This window comes from Oreochromis niloticus, linkage group LG7, assembly GCF_001858045.2.
Source record: "Oreochromis niloticus isolate F11D_XX linkage group LG7, O_niloticus_UMD_NMBU, whole genome shotgun sequence".
NCBI lineage: Eukaryota > Metazoa > Chordata > Actinopteri > Cichliformes > Cichlidae > Oreochromis > Oreochromis niloticus.
This window is the reverse complement of record NC_031972.2, coordinates 6,556,101-6,572,880: the sequence shown is the minus strand read 5'-3', so window position 1 is coordinate 6,572,880 and position 16,780 is coordinate 6,556,101. Positions and strand designations below refer to the sequence as shown.

The window sequence follows — 16,780 nt, the reverse complement described above, 5'->3', positions numbered from 1 at the left end:
ATCAACTAATGCTAGAAAGCTTGTTTAGCAACGCACAGATGCACATAACTGCTAATTAGTGCTAAGTAACAGAGCAATAACGTACTACAGTTACACAAGCTTTGAGTCTGTGTCACACAGAGAGCCATATTATTTCTATAGTTCTGCTAAAAACCCAAACATTGTGGAAACGTCCAGCTCGCTGAGACCCTAACTCCAGTATCCAAATGAGAAAGTCAAAGAAAACGGTCTCTTAAATACACACAGTGATGTTTAATTGGACATTTCATTTCAGTTCACTGTGAACTATGCAGTATAGTAAGGTATGTTAAGTACTAATATTTAGATTTGAGCTTTTAGGGCTCTCTTGTATACTGGTTTTACAGCATCCATGGTATGAACATTGGTCTACAAAGAAAAGACGATTCTTGCCATTCAAGTATGCAGTTTCCTCCTTCGCTTCCTGGTTAATGTTGACTTTGCCTTGAAATCATCACCCACCAACACTAAATGGCTCCATTTTTACTTCATGTATTCTTGTCTTTGGATGGGGTTTTGACTTAAACTACTAGGTAAACAGATTTCTTTGTGGATTCAGTGTCGTTAACATTTAAGGTTTTGTGTACCATGAAATTACTACACCTCAGTGTTTGTTAGATGATTTTGTTATGAATATAATAAAACCACAAGCAGGCTCATTATCATGGTCGACAAATGAAAGAACAGAACTGGATTGTATGAGGTTATAGTTTATGACTTGAATGCATTCCCTCCAATGTGTCAAAGTTTGGGTTATTAGAATTTATACGTCTTTCTCAGTGCTGTGGTGCCACATCTAGTTGATAGTTTTTACTTGCACTCGGAAAGACAGTTGTGGTTTGAGCGTGTTGTTTCAGACTAATTTAAAATGGGTCACTGGCAGCCTAGATGGGGGTTTTGTTTATTTGTTTCAGGTAAATGCCACATATGGTTTGACTCAAGCAAAAAACATATTTGCTTGCTCAATGGCAACAGGACCTGTGATCTTTTTCAGTCTGCCACTGAATTAAGGTGATTGATATCAAATACACAACAAAGAGGAAATTGCAGTCTGCACTGAGAGCACTTATCATCTTAGTGTGTCCACCTATCAAGTGTGAGGGGCACTCTTGTCAATGTTAAAAGAATAATGCAAAAATCACTGTTTTTCTTTCTAAAAGATACAGTGTAAAGGTGAGGTCATTTAGCTATAAATAATAGCGACGACTTGGTCAATTGCTGGATTGCTTCCTGTCTTGGTTATTCCAAGTCAGGTGTGCAAACAAAGCAAAACTTTGGCGACTTATTAGATGAACAGCCTGAGGGACACCTTGTAACCATGGTGCTGTGGCTTTAAATTTCCCTAATAGCTATTGTTTTTGTTTTGTTTTACTACGCAAAACCTCAAAAAGGCTCACCTTGGCACACTCTTACTGTCGCTGCTCTTTCCTGTGTCACAGAAATGTCCTCTGTTGGCTACCATGCTGCCATGTGACACCTCTCAAAGGTGAATATTAAAGCCTTTGATGGCTTCAGTGGCTCACACATTTTGCTTTTGCTATCATAAAAGGTAATCATTAAAGTTGGTTTAGTTAAGTTTTATCCTCATTTACACCTTCAGTGCTTAAAGATTACTGGTGAACGACTCCAGGAAAACTCATCAGACTATCCATGTTACTGATTTGATGTTTCATGGTTAAACAAGGCAAATTTCATGTCTTGACTTTATTTGTCTCTTAAGCCCAAACACTGTTGTTCTGATCTAAATTAAATTCGTATTTAACAGTAGCAATGATAAGTATAACTGAACTAAATAGAAGTTATTTACTAGTATAAGGTTGTGTTTCACCTTACAAAAAGGGAAAAAAAACCCACGTCTTGTTTGTATAACTGTCACAACTGCCGAATACTTGGGAAGATCCAGTGTTTTCTAGTTCTGCTTTAAATATTACACATTCTTTCACATCCTAAGTAACTTAACATCAAACAGGACAAAAGAACTTGCGACTTTCCACATTATTTTCAAATTTGGTTTGGTAAATCCCTCATTGCACAAATTTAATCGTTTTGTTCTTCAGTTTGACGGTTTTTATCGCGCTTGTTCCTGTTCGCCTAGCCTGGTGATACGGTTCCGTTTTATTGCCGAGAAGAAGAAGCAAACAGACACAACATGTATGTAATGTTGTTTGTTGATGACGTTAATAGTCTGTCATCCACTTACTTTGTTTGCAAGTTTGAGATTAGCATGTACTCACTGTAAGATGGAAGCAGGAAGTTTGATGTTATCTCTTGTTTAACTGCTGGTTTTGAAACAAGCTATTAAACAAACATGAAATGCTGTTATTTTATTCCAAGACTTCTCATATCGAGGGATCAGATGTTTGTAAAAAGCTTAAATTACACTTTTGTAAGAGTAATGATTACTGTTAAATAAATACTGTGTGTGTGTGTGTGTGTGTGTGTGTGTGTGTGTGTGTGTGTGTATTTTTATACAGAATTTCTCTTTTTCAGTATAAAGTTGACTTGGGTTTACTGATCTTACAAAAATGGTGACTTGAATCTAAACTGGAGGACTGAAACTAAAAGATCCTCTGCTGCTCTGTCGTGAGCATTGTTCCTGTGTACTCATTTGTTTCCACGGCTTGCTCCTTGGAGAGTGTGGCTCTGAGTTCCACAGTGGGTATGATTTATTGTTAGGGGGTTATGTAATAGAGGGTTCACATGTAGGGTTTGTGTACTGTCTTTATTTAAAAAATTTACTTTAAAGCGGTATGTGGAAGTTTGAATGTATTTGTCAAGGCAAGAACGTGAGGTGAGTGTTTGCATTACCTGCTGACCGAGACTTGAACAGGTAATATTATATTTATTTAAAAAGCTGGTAAATATTGATGCATATTTAGTGAGGCTTTGCTTAGTAACCGGGTGACTGAGTATCTGTCTGCTTTTTGGGGGGATTTTTAAGCTACTTTCATGAAAAATGCAGGTAGTATTTTCTTACGTTTTGGGGAGCTGGGTGTCATTTATGTTTATCAAGCACAGTTTTTATTTAGTTTTTGGTTTCTTCTTTCACACCAGATGTGGTTAGACGTGGCTTGTCTAAAATCATCTGTAAAAGCCCAGTTGAGTAAAAACTCAACCACTGTTAGTTTCTGCAGACTGGGCGTGACTCTGATCAGCTGTTCTCTGTACTGAGTCCTTCTGCAAGCCGCTTTGCAGCCCACGTCAACCCCAGTTCCTCAATTTCATGCTCTTTGTGACTTGATCATTGTCATGCCTTTTGTTTTTCTTTTTCCCTCTGAGGGTATCCTGGTGCTGATCTCCTTACCTTTTGGCTTTCCATGAATGTACATGAGAGGTTCCCAGAACGGAGCGAAACCAAAGCTTTGAACATTTAAAAAAGAAAAGGGGAAAGAATTGTTTATTTCCTGACCTTTTGTATTTGGTTCTAGCACAAACAAATACAGGCTCTGTAGCAGCAGCTTATCTATGATCACTAACCTCATCCTTGCCAAAAATAGGCTACAGATCCTCCCATTTTAAGGAAAATCTGGTGGGAAATTTACATTCCCAGTAATGGCCACCCTCACCCTGAGCTCACCACACCTACCTACAGGGTTCACTGATGGAACAAGGCCTGAGTCACATTTATTCGATCATGTGTATAAAGTGGGACGAGGTAGAGCTCATTAAACACCGCATTGCTCACAGACTCACGTAGGTCATGGCTGCTGCTGATACAGAGGGTGTGTCTGTTTATTGCTTTCACCATTATGAACCTATCTCACTGCTTGTTTTGGGGTGTGTGTGCATTTATAATAAAAAATGAAATGGAGGCGTGATAGCAGCTTTAAGCCAGTAGTTTCTGCTTCTGATTAGTGTCACGAGGATAAATATTCTGAACCTCATTGGTCATAACCACACAAGTGACGCTATGAACAGCAGCCACACCAACTTCTTTATGAAACCGGCTTAAATGATTTGGCTTGTTTATAATATTTCTGCTGTTTTTAAAAAAACAAAAACAAACAACAACTTTGTTTTCATTTTGAATGTTTAATCTTGCTCTAATAATGTGGATGCTCATTAAAATACACGTGATCATTTTTGACCTTTGGACGCAACTGTGGAAGGTTGTTACGGTTGTAAATTCGCAGATATGAGGATTTATTGTAATATACAACAAGGTGCGAGCGAGAGACATGAAGATGAGAACGTGAAAATCAAGTTACAGAAATGTTGAGGTCTGATAGTCCAGGGTGAGCTACAACTTCAACACTATTCTCTCAGGATGAGTATGGTGTGATAATGGGGGGAAGGGATGTAGCGTTGCCTCTGTAGGTGTTGAATTGCCAAGGCGATGTTGGTAACAAACCATAGGAGGCCTTATGTGTGCATCCAGCCAGCTGATAAATATTTCACCTGACTGACGTGGGCTGTTGAACTCAGACGATCAGAACGGGGTGCTAATCTGACAGTTCCCAGAGCTGACTTCATACAAACAGAATGTAACTTGACATGGGTTCTAATTTTTTATGAAGGCCGTGGGGATAATCTGCCCACAGTCTACTGCATGCAGACTTGGCAGGTGGCTTCAAGAGGCCAAGCTGCTCTCATTTTCATGGGAACAAGCTAATCTTTTTGTGGGTTTTTGTTTGTTGCAGTTTTGCATAAATGGATTAGTTTAGCCAACCCAGGCTTTGTTGACCGATCATCAGTCCGTCATAGACTGGCCTTTTTATCCTTTTTTTTTGTTTTTTGTTTCTTTGTCACGTGACCTCATGTTGTTTGCGTTTTGCATCTTCATCAATTTAAAAAAAGCAAAAAAAAAAAAAAAAAAAATGCTATCAAGCAAGCCTGTCAGTCATTAATTGGCTCCAACTCATATTAGGTAGAAAAGATATCGATATCAGTGGATGATGATGATTATGTGCTGTGTCACATCAATTTGGCTCTGGCAAAATATTCAATAATAGCGTGATGAAGAACGGGACGCTATTTATTCTTTATAATGAAGATTTATTTAAAAGTAAACGATGCACTACATAAAACATCTCTTGTGCTTTAATAAATCTTCAGCACTGTGTGTGTCTGTATTAGCTACAGCTCATCTTTGGATGTCAGTAATCGGAGGACAAATCTGATCAGCAAAACACTCAGATGGTTTTGGACTCTTTGCATATTCACATCACCTGCTGTCATCATTATCCACATGGCTTCTCTCCAGTTGCAACAGCTGTGCCTTCGGTGCCTTTTTTTAATAAGAATTATGTAAACGTATGTTTGAGTCATTTGTATTGCAAAATACTACATTTATATATTTAGACGTACTTTGGAAACCTGGTCTTCTTAGAATCTCTCCCCCCCCCCTTCTGTGCAGCAGAACACAAACTAAATGTCACACCAAAATACAGACTGACTGTGAGTGTTCCATAAAGGTGGCAGCATGGTCCTTTGTCGGAGGTGTTCAGCGATACAAAACGGTTTCAAGGTTGAAAGCATTATGGTATATGTCACATGTGACTGTAACCATTAAAGCCCAGATTATGGGGCCTTTGTCCTTTTACGCTGTTATATGCTATACAAAGTGCAGATGGGCCATAATTGGCAAATAGACTGTGTGACTCCTGTTCTATTTATATACATCTTAACACAGCCGTAGTTTATGTCATAGGTACTATATTGTGCACCTGTCTACCTGTTTTGCATAAGCCACGCACTATAAATATCTGTATCAGTCTTTCTCCATCTGTGGCTGGCTGAGGCCATTTTAATTTCTATTTTACATCAGCGGTCCCCAACCTTTTTTGCTCCACAGTCTGGTTTATGTCCGACAACATTTTCACAGACCGGCCTTTAAGGTGTCGCGGATAAATACAACAAAATAAAACCAATACCAAAAAGAAGATTTATTCATAACACATGAGAAAAGACCCAGGGAAACAGAGTTTAAAAAAAAAAAAAAAAAAGAGAAAAAAAAAAAAAAAGAGAAAAACCGATTTAAAAACCCTGATAATCATAAATTTCATACCCGAGCCTCAACTCTTGCAGCCCTGTACCAAGCGACTCACGGACCAGTACCGGTCCGTGGCCTGGGGGTTGGACTGCTGTTTTACATGATTTGGATTTAATCACAATCACATAATATATTCTTGTATGTAGTATTTTTGTTTGGTTTTCTTCAGGTAAGGTTTATGCTACAGCTCCTGTAAATTAACTGTACTGGTAATTACAAAAATTTTGTATAATTTTGACTATTTTACGTGTGTGTGTGTGTGTGTGTGTGTGTGTGTGTGTGTGTGTGTGTGTGTGTGTGTGTGTGAGATGTCTCTATATAAAAACTTTAGTTTATTTCCCTTACAAATGGTGGTTGTTGTTGTTGTTGTTAGCAGGGTTTTTTCCCCCCCCTATATTTAAATTAAATGTTGTGCGTGTAAAAGTAGGAACCAGGGTTGGGAATTAGCAAAAGCTATAAACTCTCTGTGCAGCCATGAGTTTCTTTGTGTCAAACATAAAGCCCAGGGACAAAGACAACAATTTCTGAATGATAAAGACCTCCAGCTTGGCCTTCATACTACACCAGAGAAATTAACTACTAGATGTAAACAACTAAAGACACAAAGTTCCTGCTTTTACACTATAAATGTTTGTCAATTTAAAAAAATAAATATTTCTTTTATTATTACAGGACATTCTGGCCAATATGGGAACCGTTTCTCATAATTTTACACATTTAAGTCTTCCTTTTTAAGGCCAAAGAGGCGCCTTGACAGATATTTAATTTATTTCATTTAATTTATTTAGTATTGATGTTTTTAAAGATATATCAGTGATCTAGAAGTGTAGATAAAAATGTGCATCATCTGTCAAATAATAAATTGTGATACTTGCTAATGGCATCTTTTTTTTTTTTTTTTTTTCCCTCTTCTTTTTCCTCAGACTCTGAGAGCAAGAAATAAAGCCAATAAACAGACGGAAGGAGAGAAGGCACAGCAGACGACGGAGGCGAAAGACGAGGATGAGCGTGACCCGTACAGCCTCTGCAGCCCTGTGGACCTCGACAAGGTGTGTGCGTGTTTTGAGACGGGGCTCATATGCGATGAGATGAGATTCTTTTCTGCATGGGGGCATCTTTTAGAGTCAGTGTGTGCGTTTGCTGAAATTATGCAGCAATCGATCAGACACTGGAAACAAAAGGGTGGAGGATGACCTAACGTGTGTGTTTGCTTGCCCGTGACGGTGGGGATGGGATGGGGTGGGGGGGGGTAGGGTGAACAGCCATCTGGTTATTCACCCTGCTTCATTTGTTTGCAGATTGCATGATTTCCCACACTGCCAGACACAAGCATGTACAAGACAGACTCCTAAAACTCCTAAATCTAAGCCAGTTCTGAAAGTCTTGACTCTAAATGGTGCTGGCGGTTTTTATGATGTTCTTACTAGAAGAGTTTGTCCTTACGTGTTGAAATCTACCTTCAAGCACACACAGTCAGACATTCATACATTTAAACTATGCTCATGTGATGGTGCAGTTTGTCAAGTGTTTTTCCACTTTAACAGGTCTTTACACGGCTCAGCGACACAATGACAGATTTAACCAGTCTGTCTCGCTCTCTCTGCTGCCAGGCAACGCTTTATTGAATGAGACCCAAGACTCTTGACTTCACACACGAAGTTTTGCGAGGCACGGTTTCAAACATCAGTGTTTTTGTGACACACGGATCTGTCAGTTTAAGCCCTTCATTCTGAGGGTTTGCTTCTCCCAGTAACTTAAATCCTGAAGCTTGGACACTCCCTTCACAGATCTCCCTCGTGGTCTGATTTCAGTAACCGTACCCATGTGCAACACTCATGCAGTTTCTGCCCTATGCAAAATGTTGTTATTATCACCGGCACACTTGTCATGTGCTAGCCTTCTTCATTTAAAAAAGGAAAAAGGCCCGCTTTTTGTTTCCAAACTGGTTAAGCTGGATCGTAGCCGCTTTAATGTCCTGGTTTCTCGATACTCACCTTTACTCAACCTAAATCAGTCTTTCCACATTTGCAAGCTGCGTAACATGCAGGAATTTGAAGCATGTCTTCAGACTTGGTTTATTTCCTTTGTCTTTGTTCACCTGTTATTAAACACAGAAACCGGTTTCTGTATCTTTTCTTATGCAAGCAAAGCACCACTGTAAATTTTTCAGACTTCTTGATATTTAGAGTAAATGTTGAGCTTGGGGTTTTTATATAACCAGCAAATGCTAGCTGGATTGTATTTTTATTTTTTAAAGTTATTCCAGTATATCCATCAGTAGGTTACACTCAGTGACTGTATAAGTATAAAACACAATGTTTTCTACTGTCAGTGGATCTACAATAATATGACGAGTGAAATTTAATGTGATCTTCCAGCTTTTTTTGTGTGAAATCACTTGTTTGTGGGAAGCTCTTGCAGTGGCGTGCTCACTCAGCATGTGACAAACACAATTTCACTTCTCTTTTTTTCCTTTCTTTTTATATACAAGACTGTGTTGTAAAAATGAAACTTTCTCTTTGTATCTCTAAGAGTCTGTCAGCAATCACATTTTCTATTTTAAAGATTTTTGACTTTAACATTTCTTTACTTTATTCTGCACATTTATTATTTATTTTTCATCAATATGGCTTTGGTTAAAGGAACAACCCAACTTTGTTATAGCGAAGATAAGCTTCTATTTTCCGCTGGCATTGTTTAATTGTTCATGTGTGAGAGATGAGAGTAAAATGTGTTTTTTATGTTAATTACTGCAGTGAGAAGTAGCAGAAAAGGCAGATTTCAGTGGCTTGGCAGGTGTTCATAAGTCGATCTGCGCGCGGACAGATTATGTCAACATGTAACGTCAACATGTTGACTGATACTTGTGGCTGGTGGTGGCCAGCTCTGATGCAACTCTACCAACTAATTTCCCCCCCAAAACACGCTGATTTTTAATAAATCCAAACCCAAAGGTGTTCATGTGTAGGGGAGACCGGGAATAGTTGTAATGTGGGTCAGTTGTAACTAGGGATGCACCGATACCGATACTGGTATCGGGGCCGATACTGTAAAATGTGTGCGTACTCGTACTCGTAAAAGTTAACCGATACCATGAACCGATACTAATGTAGCCCGGATGGGAATTTGGGAGTGGATACTCATAATTCCCATGGACTTAAACGCCACGGTAACATAAGGCGTTCACAGTTGATGTTATGTGATGTAACTCTACCCTGAATGTAATTTGCCCTGTAATATGTCGCAAGGTAAATACAGGTAATTAGAGCAATCAAACTGTTATGTTAATCATAAAAGTATTATTTTATGGTATGTAACTCTGAAGGGAGTTAAAATATTTTTCAGAGTTCTCATTTTCTGGAGGCCCGTGAAGGTAGCATAAAACGGGACCTGTGTATCTGTTGCAATGGAGGAGGAGAAGAGAACGGCATGGAGAGATGAACGAGGTTAGCTGAACCAAAGTGAGAGACTCGGCTAGTTTTACTGAGGTTAACCAGCACAAAAGAGTGTGTGACTAGAAAACTGACCGTGTGAGAGCTTCACAACAGAGTGTGGGTGAAGTGACTTTTTGTTTCAATGGTCGCACCACCGTGCTGTGTTTCCAGCTACGATCGCCGAGGCTAAAGGCTAGCCCGGACTGCTTGGCTTCGTCAAGGAGGCAGCCGCTATGGACTGTCGGAGAGCTGGACAGTGACTCGCTAACGTGCTGTAGCAGAGACAGCATCGGGTCCGCAGGGAGTGGATTTAGTGTGGGACTGGTGAACGGCGACCTACCGAGCAACGGAACTGTAAGTCAGACTTTTGTGCTCTTACTGGGGAGAAGAGGATTTTTCTCCATCGTCCGGCGTGAGCAGCAAACAGGCCTGCAACAAGTGTGAGTGTGTGTGGGGCCCATGTGTGAATATTGTGTGTTTAGTGGATTTATATAACGTGTTTTGGAGTGTATATTAGTGAGTCACTTACCAAAAGGTGATAACATAAGTTGGGTTGTTTAATATAATTTCAAAGGGAATTATTTCATTTATACAGTGTATTTCATTTGGTTAAAGAATTGGAATATCATTTGAGTTTAAAAAAGGGATGTGTTGTACAGTATTTGTCTCTGCCCTTACGTTCAGTAAACGTTTCGTTTGGGTTAAAGAGTTGTGTGGGGTCGTTTCTTTACTACCGGTTAAGTTTAACTTGTGTGTGGTAGAAGTATCGGTTTTTGTACTCGGTATCGGCAAGTACTCAGATCCAAGTATCGGTATCGGATCGGTTTGAAAAAATTGGTATCGTTGCATCCCTAGTTGTAACACTTCCAATTTCTCCAATCAGGGCTAAGTTTCAAATGATGTGACTCATCCTGTGCATGCCCAATTCAGTTCTGCTATCACATGTGAAAAATCAGCACATTTTGTCAAACACAGACAATTTAACACGAAAAAAAGTAATTTGTATGCCAAAAAGTAAGTTTTTCTACTTTATTTCAATTTCTAATAGCATTATCTGCTTTGCAGTTAACATAATTTAAGTTTGATGAGTTTATTTGTATGTCTATGGGGATATATTCTGTGTAGGTCTTTAGTGCTAATGTTTTAGCCGTTGGCTGTAATCTTAGCTAGTTCATGGCTATAGGAGTCTGGGTCAGTTGTAACAATAATGCAGATGTTACAACTTACCACACTATTACTTTAACTTATATTAAACAAGTTGGGGCAACGACATCAGCAGAGAGAGGTTCACTGGTCGCCTTTGTATATGCGGTTAATGCCATTGGCAACACAATTCCTCCACTGTTTGTGTTCCCACGCATACATTATGCAGACCACTGTGTCAGAGATGGACCAGTAGGAAGTATTGGTAGTGGAAATGAATCAGGTTGGGTGCAAGAAACAGATTTCCTCATCTTTCTGAAGCACTTTGCAAACCACACCAAGGTAAGCCATGATAAAAAGTAATGGAATTGCGATGCTGGTGCACAACTACATTTTTTTTTTTTTTTTTTTTTTTTTTTTTTTTCAGCTTCATTGTTATGTTCAAAAGTTGGTGCAAGAGTTGTAGGTTATAATGCCCACTGAGCCAATGAGGCCAAACTCAAGGAAGACCAACCAAAATTAATGAAATATTCAGTTGCAGAAAATTCCATCATTTGTCTTTTTTGGGGGGTTGGAATATGTTCAAAAGCTAGATTTCTGCATTCTGTCACACACACACACACACATAGAGCCATTTATGTAGCTATGTGCATTCATGTGTTGAATAAAAAAGATTACATGTTAATGTTTTGTCAGTACCCTTATTTCATTGTGTTACATTTCACCCCAGGATATGTTACAACTAACCCAGGCTATGGGGTTAATTGTAACATTTCACTCTTTGCATGGTATGGTCTCAAACACAATGGGTAATTGTGCTGCAGAGAAAATAGCTGCACTATTTAATAACAGAGACATGTAAATACTTTGCATTAAATTTTCAATCCACTACCTTAAAAGAGCTCCAATTTACAGACAGAAATGTCAAAAATGTTGCAACTATCCCCGGTCTCCTCTATATAGTATACCAGAGATGCATAGAATTCAAGGGATGTCAGCTTTTTCAATGAGTTAAACTGCCTCAGGTGATGCCAGTGTTGGTTAGGACTTAAGCATACAAATAAATAAAATAAAGAGAGATATGCGGAGAAGTGTGGGGATGACTGCAAGTGAGCTTACCAGAACCTCACCCTCTTGATTAAATCAAGTCAGATGTTTGCTTTTCGGGTAATTTAGAGTTGATGCCAGGAAACTGAAAGCATGCGAGCCAGAAAATGCAGCATCTCTGGTTTTGCGTTGTTTTTGGCTGCTTTCCCCCCCCCCTATTTAAAGTTTAACTTTGTTAGCTGCTGATATGACAATACTGCAATGCTAAATCAGTGGATGGCTTAAAGCAGCGGTCCCCAACCTTTTTTGCTTTACGGACCAGTTTATGCCCGACAATATTTTCACGGACCGGCCTTTAAGGTGTTGCGGATAAATGCAACAACAAAAAAGTAGTACCGAAAAAAAAAATAAGATTTATTCATAACACACGTGAAAAGACCCAGGAAAACAGAGTTAACGATAACAAAATAACGCTGAAAACCGATAAAAACCCTGAAAACCATACATTTCACAGCTGTATTTATGCCTTGAGTGAACAGGGGTAATAAAGGACAGAGAGAGTAGTTTTCCAGGGCAGCGCTTCAGGGTCGCTAGCTCCATAAAAACCATGTGCAGTGTGACCGGTAGCTAAACAATCTGCTGCAGTAAACAGCCACCACATGATTAATTGTCAGCGTGAAAGAATGTTTTACATGCTGTAGGAAATACAATAGCTGCACACTGAGCAGTAAAGTCATCTTTAGATTTCTCAGTCTAAATGAGGTTAGGTGGTAAACACTTTATCACCTGGGCAGTAACCTGTAATTACTTGTATTGAGCCTTGCACTCAGGTGATTGTGCCTGATGTCGTGATGGGGTGGCTCTCGCACACAGTCATCATCACATGGGCAATAAGCATCATTTTGTGACTAATTATAGAGAAGTGTCAGGGTTAAGAGAGAAATTAAGATTAAAGAGTGGACTTGCTGCTTCTCTTTCACTCTTCTCAACCCTCTCGAGTGGGGCCATAAGGTCAAGTTCTGACTCAGGAGTCCTTCCCACCCTGTTTCCTTACCAGAATGATTCCACCTGATATTTACAAATGTTAAAGTAGTGTGAAACCTGACAGTCTTCACGTCACACACCATGGCAGCCCATTTCCTGTGTGGCTGTAAACACGGGGGAACTTGTGAAAAGCTTGTAAAAGCAGCTCCATCTGAGGCCTTTGGACTCAGAGAAATGTGCTGGCAATAGTTCACTTGGACTTAAGTAAACCTGCAAATGCACACGCACACAACAAGCAAATTTCACATGCAACACTTCCTGGTCTGACCAGTCCTTGGAGCGGTATAGTTTTTAGCTCTATGCTCCCACCTGCTGGAGAAGTTGGTGTTTTTGTTTTTTTTCCTCCGTGTGTCTAAAGAACATGTTTAACTAATTTTGTTTGGTTGTACTTCTGCAGGATTTGGTGGACTGGCGGAAGCCCCTGGCATGGCAGGTGGGCCACCTCAGAGAGAAATATGATGCGTGGGTACACCAACCAGTTGACAGACCTATCAGACTGTTTGGAAACCCCATTATGGAGGCCATCACTAAAACTTCCTGGTAAGAAAGAAAGCTTGAAGAAAATCATGTATCATTTATCAGATAAGAACATGCATTCAGTTTTGCAGGCTTGGCAACCACACATGGAACATTTTTATAGACTATTACTATTATTTATTAAGTTTGTGTTTATATAGCAACCAGCTGGAGGTGAGGCAACCGAGACAGGATAAAAGACACACCGTTGAAGAGAGGCAGAGATTAATAATTGTTAATGATTAAATACACTAGCAGTTTTATATACAAACAGGGAGTGAAAAGAGAAGCTTGGACCCATTGCAGCATAACTAAGAGAATTCAGGTCCACCTGATCCAACCCTAACTATATGCTTTATCAAAAACGAAAATTTTACCTGGGTTCCACAGAAGAGGGGCCTGAAAGCTCTGGGCTCTGTTTTCCATTCTAATTTTAAATACTCTAGGAACGAGAAATAAGCCCGCAGTCCGATTGTGAAGTGCTCTAGTATAATAATAAGGTACAATGGTCCAGTCTAGAAGTGATAAATGCATGAACTAATTTTTCAGTATTACTCTGAGACAGGATGTTTCTGTGCTTGCAGATAATGCACAAATACAAGAAAAGTGTCCTGCATATTTGTTTGTTGTGGTCTCTGAAGGACACATCCTGGTAAAAAAATAACATAAATAAATTAAAAAAAATTCAGTTTCCTCAGTTTTACTGGAGGCCAAGGAATTACTGAGGGAAAGTATGTGGAAACATTTATGCAATGGTTTACACAAATCATTGTGTGTAATGGCCACACGATGAGGGATGTAATGTAAAGAGTATTTCCCACCTTGAAAATTCTTGGAAAACCTTGAAAACACACCGGCGTCAGTGGCATCCTCAAAGATGATAAAATTGCACTTTTGATTATCATTCAAATTTATGCAGTTTTAAGCTTGTTCAGCCTACCTGTGCTACTTTGCAACCCACGTTCACCTCAGGTTCTTGGATTTCACCAGGATCAGTGTCACATCCCGCTCTCCTGTGTTTCCTGTTTTGATGCATTTTTGCTCCCAGGACAAAGATCATACACCAGGGGTGTCAAACATAAGGCCCAGGGGCCACAAATGGCCCAGCAAAGGCTCCAGTTGGGCCAGCTGGACAGCTTCGTAAAATATGAAGAAGTGCATAGATTTAGTATTTTTAAGAAATTTACAACTTTTTCCTGCTAATGAAGGATCCAGTATTCATACTACACCAAAGTAATTAATAGATTAACAATTAAATGATAAAGTTCCTGTTTTTTTTTTGTTTTTATTTTTTATTATCTACTACAGAAATCCCTTTCTATACTAGAAGGGGAAATAAAACAACGTACAACAAAAATGTTTTTTGTAATTACCGGAAAGTCTGGACCGAGAACTTTTCCTGTAACTTTACACGTTTATCATGTCGTTTCACTGATCTGGCCCAGTTCAGAGTAATGGCCCACATTGTAAACTGAATACACTGTCCTCTAGACGACTGAGGGCGTGACCTAATGCTTTACACTCTCTTGCTTTCAGGTATTGGGTACCTATTGTGTGGCTCCCTATTGTGTTTTATCTGAGCTGGCACTGCTACACCACCCTGGCACAGGGCACCACCAGGCTAGCCCTCACTTCAGGTAACACACGCACCTGTGTTTGCACTGCAGTCACTTGTGTTTTCATTTTCATTCGTGTGTCCTCATTTCTGTTTGAGCCATCTATAGCCGAGCATATGTGTGTTTCCAGGCTTCTCTATCCCCGTCCACAAGTACTTTTTCCCAGTCCTCTTTATGATGGGCTGGTTCTTGTGGTCGTTCATCGAGTACTGCATCCATCGCTTCGTCTTTCACATGAAACCACCAGCTCATAACTACTACCTCATCACGCTACACTTCCTCCTGCATGGACAGCACCACAAGGTACGAACAGTCCACCGCTGAGGTCACAGCTGTGAGTCATGAAATATTTGTTATGGTTTAATATCCTCCTTTATGGCACCAGACTGAGGTGGTAATTTTATATTGCGGGTAGGAGGGGGACGCAAACTTCCTCCTGTTTCCAAATACTTTTATGAACTGAATACATATCAAGTACTTACGAATGTGCAAATATTTTTTTAAGTTAAATTATTGTAACATTAGTTACAGTATAGTTTAAGCCACAGGGGGAAGCTGATTTAGCTTGAAGATTAATAAGAGTTAAAATAAACAATGCAGAAGCGGTGTGTGGAAAAATGCTGTTCATCTCAGTTTCTGTTTTACTAGGTTATAAAATTAGAGTTTTTTTTTTTTTTTTATTAGCTTCTTCTATGTAAAACCATATAACTGATAGCAGGTGTAATTAGGAAATGTGCTGTCTTTCCTATTGAAGCTATAAAGTTTGACTACAAAATCTCACAAACCTCTGATTCCAAAGATTCTGGGACAATGTAAATAACAACACAATACAATGATTTTCAAATCTTACTAACCCATATTTTATTTAAAAAAAAAAAAAAAACAAACATTAGAAAAATATTCTAATATTCACACTCTAATTTTGGGCTGAGGAAAATGCTGTGAAAGATGTCGCTTCATTACAAAAGCTGGAAAAAGGAAGCTGCAAAATTAATGATCCAAACAGCTGACGATGCAAAGATGGCCCCAAGTTAAAATCGGAACAGTGGTGAACCTTAAATGCACTTTGATCAATTAAACTTTGTGTCAAGATAAAATGCAGATTTTTATTGCGACAGCATAATGTTCAGAGTTCATCTGTTGCTGTGACAGAACCTCCACGAAGGCTCAAAATGTATTTGCAGGTTATGACATCAACTCGAAAAATAAACATTTACATGGTCGGCCACTTACTGGTCATTTTTCAATAACTCTCTGATGAATGACCGTGATGGCTTTTTGTTAGGGGGGGGAAAAGGACCTAAAAAGGGCCTTCTCTATTGCTGCTCCTAATCTCTGGAACAATTGGCCCCAGCACATTAGAGAGGCCCCTATACTGTCCACTTTTAAAACACGTCTTAAAACCCACTTTTACTCCTTGGCATATGACACAGTATGACCCTGATTTTATTGTTTTAAACGTCATTTTAGTTATCTTATTTTTTTTACATTTTTTATCTTTTTATTTTTTTTAACTTATTCAATGTATCATTTCTGGCATGTCAAGTGTACAGCACTTTGTGTTCAGCTGGGAGTTGTTCTGAAAGTGCTGTATAAATAAATTGCTTCCTTGCTTTAATGCTGTCATTATGGCCCCTATAAATAAATCTTTTTATTTATTTTCTCTCTCCACAGTCTCCGTTTGACGGCTCTCGGCTGGTCTTCCCTCCCGGCCTCGCCTCCTTAGTAGTGGCGGTCTTCTACATGTCCATCAATTGCGTGCTCCCAGACATCCTCGGAGTATGCGTGTTTGTCGGCGGGCTGGGCGGCTACGTTGTATATGATATGATCCACTACTACCTTCACTATGGCTCTCCAAAGAAAGGCTCATATCTGTACAGCCTGAAGGCCTACCACGTCAAACACCACTTCGAGCACCAGAGATCAGGTGAGGATTACATTTGCTAACGACCTTAGAATATTGTTTTGTT

General features: G+C 39.3%; 1 protein-coding gene across 1 annotated transcript in view; it reads left to right on the top strand.

Annotated features, from left to right (window-relative positions):
• The window catches only part of fa2h (fatty acid 2-hydroxylase), a 33,061-nt gene that overhangs the window by 13,693 nt on the left and 2,588 nt on the right, over positions 1–16,780 (top strand). Inside the window, exons 2-6 of the mRNA XM_005449378.4 lie at positions 6,934–7,059; positions 13,076–13,218; positions 14,731–14,831; positions 14,941–15,113; positions 16,485–16,737. Coding sequence (XP_005449435.1) covers positions 6,934–7,059; positions 13,076–13,218; positions 14,731–14,831; positions 14,941–15,113; positions 16,485–16,737 — 796 coding nt within the window. The remainder of the gene's footprint in view (positions 1–6,933; positions 7,060–13,075; positions 13,219–14,730; positions 14,832–14,940; positions 15,114–16,484; positions 16,738–16,780) is intronic.